This window comes from Electrona antarctica (assembly GCF_951216825.1).
Source record: "Electrona antarctica genome assembly, chromosome: 21".
NCBI lineage: Eukaryota > Metazoa > Chordata > Actinopteri > Myctophiformes > Myctophidae > Electrona > Electrona antarctica.
In genome coordinates, this window is record NC_136802.1 from 13,925,572 (window position 1) to 13,933,899 (window position 8,328).

General features: G+C 42.3%; 1 protein-coding gene across 3 annotated transcripts in view; it reads right to left on the reverse strand.

The window, feature by feature from the left end:
• Window positions 1-5,837, reverse strand: part of LOC306914465 (glucosidase 2 subunit beta-like) — a 227,131-nt gene extending 221,294 nt beyond the window's left edge. Inside the window, exons 1-3 of one of the 3 annotated variants that reach the window (XM_079491499.1) lie at window positions 5,649-5,837; window positions 5,110-5,226; window positions 585-680 (exon numbers count right to left, since the gene is read on the reverse strand). In XM_079491499.1, the coding sequence (XP_079347625.1) occupies window positions 585-680; window positions 5,110-5,226; window positions 5,649-5,730 (295 nt within the window). In that variant the 5' untranslated portion in view covers window positions 5,731-5,837. Of the gene's footprint in view, window positions 1-584; window positions 681-5,109; window positions 5,227-5,405; window positions 5,582-5,648 lie in introns of those variants that run through there. The other 2 variants (XM_079491498.1, XM_079491500.1) reach the window with 2 other exon arrangements.
• Between the last annotated feature and the right edge of the window lie 2,491 nt (window positions 5,838-8,328).

Genomic DNA, 8,328 nt, shown 5'->3' on the forward strand with positions numbered 1-8,328 from the left:
GGGGGGTCCCCAGTTCAAATATGATTATTTTGGGAGGTCACGACCTGAAAAGGTTGAGAACCACTGCATTATTAGACGACCCATATAATGGAGTTTATGTTGATAAAAGACATGATGTTCCTATAACTCTACTGTGTATATCAGTGGTTCCCAAACTTTTTCATGTCAAGGACCCCCAAATTGACATGAATTAGCCCGCGGACCCCCATTTGAAAGGATATGCCAGGGACCCCCATAAGAGAAGATCTTTACCGGCTCTAGCAGTGATTCTCAACGTGTTTAATTTCAAGGACCCCCAGTTTGACATGCATTAGTCTACGGACCCCCCATTGAATGGCATTTCTATCTCTGGGACCCCAATTTATATTGTAAAATCAATATTATTTTAACTCTGAGAGTGTACAAATGGAACCAAATGGACCCATAATGGTCCATTTGGTTCCAAACCAAAATATCATAATAGCTAAAAATATAATTTAGCTGGGGACCCTCAGGTACCCCTGGGGGTCCCCGGACCCCACTTTGGGAACCACTGGTGTATTCTGTATCTTCAGCACCCTATTCTTGGCTTGGTTTAGCCTTACCACAGACCCCATCGTTGACTCGCGATGACGGGATGTAATGCGGACGGAAGCCCAGGTTAGTGCAGTAGAAACGGCCATTAGGACATGCTGCAGTGCCTACAAAAGGTCAAATGGCAGAGGTTAGTATCACATCACGGTCGACGCCCAAAGACACATTTAAACCAAGGGGCCAGTGAGGCTATTCAACGTTGAAGCTCTGGGCCCTAGTGGTAGGAGGAGGGACTACAGGCGGACCCGTGGATTCATGACCGGGAAACCCCGTGCAGCTGGGCTTTAACATTGAGCGCTCGGTTGCACTTCCGCCAAAATTTGGTGGTCAAATGCGGAAGTAGACGTTCTGAGACGGTACTTCCGGCAGTCTTCCGGGTGCTTCAAAACGCCACTGAGCAACTTCCACTGACATGAATAGCTGGGGGGGCGGAGCTTCGCGCCAGTTCAGTCTCTATCCTTTTATATACTCTATGATTTAAACTCCCATAACAAACGTAAAAGGTTTAGTACACATGAAGGATTTACCACTGGCGTCTGTATTTTGTTGTTACAGGCGTAGATTGTTAGAAATGGAAAAATAAAATGTGTAATAGCCGGTCTGCAAGCTTTATAAGTCATCTAAACTCAATGGTTTTCAACAAGGAGGGTGGATGCAGTGCGCTCCTGTGGGCTCACAGTTTTCACATAGCTTGTTGTCTCTTCCTTTTTTAACTATGCTCATCCCTTTTTAAGAGGACAAACAGACGACCTCATGAACTGCATTCTCTCTGTCCTCTTAGTTAAAAAAATACCAAACTATTTTCCAGGTTCAGTTCATTGATAATGTGAAGAGGACATTTTAATAATAAGGGAAAAAAGAATTTAATAATTTGTAAAGCTAAATGGTAGGTTCCTTATGACTGCCAAATAAATAATGTTAAGTACCAATCTGCTCTCATTTGACACCCTTTGAAGCCTGTTATTCATACAGTACACATGAACAACAAACTGGACGAGACAAAGAACTCAAAGGCCCTCTAAAGGAAGGGACAGAGCAAGCTGTTCTTCCTGAGGAGGGTCAGGTCCTTCAGCGTGTTCTAAAATGTCTGCACTGCAGTAGCCAGTGTCCTCTTTCTTTGCCGTGGTCTGTTGAGGGGTAACATCAACTCCAGGACCACTAATAAGCTGAAACCGATGGCGAGGAAGGCTAGCTCTGTAGTTAAGGAGTTAAAGTGGACAATCTGGAGGTGGTTGCCAAAGAGAGGATGGGGAGGAACCAGGGGAAGGCTTCCTGATTAACACCTCCCACTCCCTCTATGATGAGCTAGCGGGGATGAGAGCACCTTCAGCCACAGACTCATCGCCCCTGGTACAAGACAGACAGTGCGACTTGGTCAGTCCTCTGTGCCAGTATAGTCATCAACCAAGCTCCCACACATTCTGTTCTATTCTTGGATTAATGGCTGAATTAATGACTCAGGATTAATGACTCCTGCGTTACTCTGGCACTTTTGCACATGGACTACTGGGATAGACAAAAGCACCAGGACTGTTGCCTGCTGTAAATGTTGTATTGCTGATAGATGATATATACATAGCTAATGATACAATGTAGCTGTTGAATGGTACATAATATATTATTATATATTATCTATATATACAAACAGTTTAAGATGCCTGACACTGTGTACTGTATATATATCCACTATTGTCATATCCACTATTGTCTGTACATGTATCCATTAATTGAATATGGGACGTGAATGCCCAGTTTGAAGTCGGAGGGTCAGGCGGTTCTCGAGATACGTGACTACGCGCACACTAGGGCCTCACTCAGACCTTTACTGCATTGCTGTATGCTTGTTGGATGAATGTTGTGTAGTGTCATGGCCGCCCCAATGCATTTCCAATGGAAGTCACATGGTTTGTAGTCCACATTTTGGACTACACGCTGTTGTATGGCTTTCGGCTGTGTTTCGACTGCGCCCCTCCCCCTCATACAACACAAATGTTGTGTCAAACCATGTGACTCCCATTGGAAATGCATTGGGGCGGCCATGACACTACACAACATTCATCCAACAAGCATACAGCAATGCAGTAAAGGTCTGAGTGAGGCCTAAGGGTTGACACAAACGGTTGCCCGACTGCCAGTGGCAAGTAGATCAAACATTCGGACAAGTGGAGTTTGCTTTAAGGTTGCCCGTCGAGCAAGTGCATTCCGTCTTCATTAAATATTATAGGCTAATCACGTAGAACAATGCTCCCTTTTTACAACTAGCAGTTGACAGTTGACAAACTGACAGTCGCCACACGGCAGTTATCGATTGGATTTACCACTATTATTATTTTTACAAGCGCAAATGTTACCTATCATTTTAGAATGGAAAATTGCATTTTGGGCAAGTGGGCACGACCTTTTGGCAACATGACCTGTACTTGGCCGACAGGCAAGTGCCTCTGAGGTCTTAATAGTGTCAAACCCTGCACACACATGAACGTACGCCCGCACACACAGATTTCGCACATTTTATAGTAGGATATTAGTTTGGGCCGCCCTAGTGTAGTGGTTAGAGCGGATGGTCATGGGTTCAAACCCTGCCTGGGGTCGATGTCAGCAAGAGCACACGGTCGCAACGGGTTCCTAACACCAAATCTGTTCAGATCTGAGCCAAGTCTCCAGAGGAGGCACGTCTGAAGCCTGTCCTGGACAGGAGTCTCCAGACATAAAAACGGATGATTGATATTATCCCAAACTGTAAAAGTGCAGATAGCTTGATCAGATTGTTGATTGTTATTAATTTTAGCTGCACCTCCCCATTGCTACCTGTACCTGTTTTGATATTGACACCTGAATTTGAATTTGAAAACCCCTATGATGTACACCACCAGTGGTTCTTGGACTACACCAAGTACTTTTATTTTTCTCCCTGGAAATAAAAACATCTGGGTTTCCGAGGCTACCAAGTACACTGAAACACCACAAGTACACTGAAAGGTCACTGAACTGAACTCAAAAGCAATGGTGGAAAGTAACTAAGTACATTTACTTTTGGGGTAAATGGGGGTATTTTTTTAGGTACTTTTACTTTACTGAGTATTTACAATTTGTTATACTTTTACTCCACCACCACTGAGTGAGAAATTGTAGTTTTTACTCCACTACAATTATTAGAACACTTTAATTACTACTAGTTACATTGTAGATTTGGATTATTATTACAAAACATAGGCCTACATTACCCTCTTCAGCCCTATTTAAACTTTGGCTATTTGAAAATAGCTGATCTACAAGCTCACAGTGTGTTGCATGATCTCACAACGCATTGTGAGCTTGCTGCTTGTTAGCCCTGAAACATGACTGCCATGATAATCATCATGACAGTCATGACGCAACTGCAGCCTGTTTTACGCGATCGCTACATTTACAGTCCAAACGAGTATATAAACATTCCGTTTTCAAATATAAAGTACTCACAATTTGTCCCACGGGTGTTAGAGATTTGTTGGTACAGCGATTAGCATTGCTGCATCCCGCGTTGTTTAATAAAAAGCATTTTTATCCGAGCTGTTTTTTTGCCATTGGCTTTCAACTACGCGCCCCTGTCGGTCGGGAGGAGTGTGGCAGTCTGAAACACTGGGTGTGTTCAATATAGGCACGCTGACAGCACTGCCAATACAGACTAATAGGCGAGTGCGCTCCCGGTGTGCAACTTTGTATTTCCCAAACGAACCCCGTTTGAGAAAAGTAGCCGGGGAGCTCGGATAAAAATGCTTTTTATTAAACAACGCAGGATGCAGCAATGCTAATTGCTGTACCAGCACATTTCTAACACCCGTGGGACAAATTGTGAGTACTTTATATTTGAAAACGGAATGTTTATATACACGTTTGGACTGTAAATGTAGCGATCGCGTAAAACAGGCTGCAGTTGCGTCATGACTGTCATGATGATTATCATGGCAGTCATGTTTCAGGGCTAGCTGCTTGTAGATCTGTTATTTTCAAAAGATTTGTGTACATTTGTAACCTGTAAAATGGGACATTCTGCTTCCATCACTGCTAAAAGATGAACTGAACTCAAAAGAAACTCAGCCTAACTCAGACAATCCCCTATAGCTCTGGTCCATATATAGCTTTAAGCCGGCTATGGACCAGACGAGCTAACAATCCCCCAAATAGATCTATTAGTCTGTTCCACAGTCATCACAGAGTTTGTCATATATTGTAGGCGTGGAGGGAAAAAAAATAAACTGGATTAATAATAACTACACTGAAATGGACTAATGTGAGAAGAACACCCACTGTGGGTTTAGTTATAACTACTAGTTATATGGGTGTTCTCAAGACAGAATAAATTCATTTTATTCCACAAATACATATCAGAGCTGCAGACGAAATGAAAGCCTGGGTATCGAGGCTATATCAGAGCTGTCTCTTCCCACATGATGATCAGCGTGTGATAGAATAAAATAAGCTGCTATGAAAACTTTCCCAGCTGAATGAAATCATTGGATCCCAACAACCACCAGTCAGCAACACAACAAACTTTACCTGGTTCATCAGAACCGTCTTCGCAGTCACAGTAGTCGTCATTCACCAGCTCAAACGGGATCATTTTAGATCCATCAATGCACACGAAGCTCTGCCTCTCTTTGTAGAACCGCTTGTCTGTATGGAAAAAGATTATTAGATTGGTATTTGATGATCTACAGTATTGTACAATGCAACCTTAAACTAGAGGTAATATGCGGGTAGATAACAACCTCACATAAACTAAGGTACTAGGTTATAGTAGTATATTAACTAATAAGTTGGCAACGGCAGCGCCAGCATAAATATATATTTACCTTTAGCAACTAAACTGGGGTGTTTATTGAATGGAAATGTTGATGCAACTGTGCAACAGGCACGTGTAGCATTACATTTGCAAATTGCGGCTAGTGTAGCATGTGTCATGTAATATGTAATTTATAGTTAATTAAAAACACCTGCACAAGCTCGTCTGTGTGAGCTGTACAACACCCTGAGCTGTGCACTGTAGCATGTTTATGTTGTCATTGACTACATTAGCCTAAGCACACTGCACTTACAAGACAGAGATATTCCTTTAATTTTCCGCGAGTCTGCGCAAACGAACCACAGGGAAACAGCAATTACAATATGACCACGCATGTTATAATGCAGGCTTTGTGAACATTAATTTACTCCTCCTGTTACAGTAGAGCTTGTTGTGTTTGTTTTCACATTCACGTGAACGACAAAGACTTCCTGAAACATGCGGTCACGTGACGCAATCGGAGGCTTTCTATTTGTCGCCGTACGGTGACGTCTGCTACCTATCAATTCAAATCAAATGAGCTTTATTGGCATGAGAAAGCATACGTTTACATTGATTGATTGATTGAAGAATTTATTAACAGTTTGCAGAATTACAGTACATTTCAAGCACAAACTCAATACAAAGGCTGTTAACTGTGAGTGGACGACCCAATTAAGCATTACACTTGTTTCCAACAGGGTCCACCATGTTCAAATCATCAAAACATTTAGAGACGTACAAATAGACACTTCTATAGACAGAACAGGAATTCATCAAAAAAGAATTCATCAAAAAGGAGGTAAAAAGGGAAAAGAAATATATACAGTGAGGGGAAAAAAGGGGGGGGGCGGGGGGGGGGGGATTCAGATTTTACGGGGGCCAGTTTCGAATTGCAGCCATCCGTAGGTGCCCTTTGAGAGCGGTTTTGAAGGAGTCAAGGGATTCGCATGTCTTAATGACAGTTGGTAGGGCGTTCCACATTTTGGTGGCATAGGAGCGAAAAGAATTTAGTCCCTTGTTTGTGCCGAATCTGGGTTGTACATGGTTCGTTGCACTCCCTCTGGTGTTGTGGGTGTGGACTTCGTTAACATTAAGGAAGTATCTAGACAGGTACATGGGTATCTTGGTGGTGTATCGAATCTTGTGGACCAGACCCATTGCAAGATGCTGTACTCTGTCGTCGACCCTAAGCCATTCCAGCCTGTCGAAGTGGGCAGGGGTGAGGTGGGTTCGGGGGGCTAGATCAAGTAGGAGCCTGACCAGTTTGTTTTGGGAAGTCTGGAGCCTGGTTTTAAGGGCCTTTGAGGTGCTGTGAAAAGCACCTGCCAAAGCAACTGTCAAAATATAATAAAAACTGTTGAAAATGGGGAGAGTTAAGTATATACAGTTGGAGGGGGTACAGCATTATTGAGTAAACAAACTGTCACATTGCGTTGTTACATAGCCTACACATTATACAGGGTATAAAGCTTTTTTAAACAAATATAATAGCAGCAATCCCTTGCAGTCATTTTGGGACAAATAGCATTTTTTTTCTCAAAACTATTGAAATAGTATACAAAAAAGCCTCAGATTTAAAATGTCTTAGCAGCTCTGTTTACATGTGCAGTAGGTCTAGAGGTCTCTACTCGAGTATACGCAGTGCCGGATTTACAGTAGTTAGTGTCCCCGGGCTGCAGCGAAAAAATTGGGTTTTGGTTTAATTTTGGGGTACAAAGCCCCCCCCTCCCCCACCCCCCAAAAGAGAGAGAGAGAGAGAGAGAGAGACAGACAGACAGACAGACAGACAGACAGACAGACAGACAGACAGACAGACAGACAGACAGACAGACAGACAGACACAGACAGTCCCCGCTCCCAAGGGAAGACAGATTATGCACCCACTGCACACAAAATGTGGTGGAGACAGAGCTTCACTTTCTAACCACCTGCCAACCAAGACATGAGAGACACATATACTTCCCACATATTACACACACCCAAAGTGAGTTTGAAACTATGACCAATGACAAAAACCTCCCATATAACTATTGGGAGAAATACAACAATGTGCAAACACAGCAGCAAGATTTGTGAACTGCACAAGTATACAATTCGTATGATATTGCTTACAATGTGTTAGCACAAGGCTAATTTTCACCACCTGTCCACAGGAGACCTTTCTAAAAAGTGCAGAAATTGAATATATACTAATAATATTTACAGCAAAATTACAATACCCGTTACATTGACCTACACAGCAAAGGTAAACATAATCACTCAGGTTACCGGTCCGACACTATACATGTGGACACAGTTGATTTGAGTCCTCTGTATAGAACACATTACCATCTGTCTCTAGTTTTAGACCCGTATAGGCAAGGAGTTATAAAGGTTTGCCCCCTTTACTGAGATGTTAAAACTGAGTTTGTGTGTATGCTATTTAAATAGTCTTGACAAATGTTGCTATTTGTCCCAAAGTGACTGCAGGAAAGAAAAGCTTTACCCTGTATAACATGCAACGACACACTGTGACATAGCAGAGCTATATGTCACATTGTGTGACATGCTGTATCCCCTCCAACTGTATATATACTTTACCCATTTTCAACTGTTTTTATTATATATTGACACTTGCTTTGGCAGTGTAAACATATGTTTTCTCATGCCAATAAAGCTCCTTTGAATTGAATTGAAAATGGAAAATTGAATTGACTACTCGCTGTCCATGGTGCTGAATGAATGCAGCCACTAGGTGTTTTACAGCAAAATACCTTTTTCACAATGTGCTTTGATAATGAAATCACAGCAACAGAGATGAGCAATAAAGAAGTATGCAATATAAAAGTTGGATTTTTTTGTTTCTTTCAAATGCAATACAAACAGTTTACTGTACATGAAGTTTGAACATGAATCTAAATATGAACTGCTTATGATGCAGAAGTGGTGCGTGCGTGCGTGCGTGCGTGCGT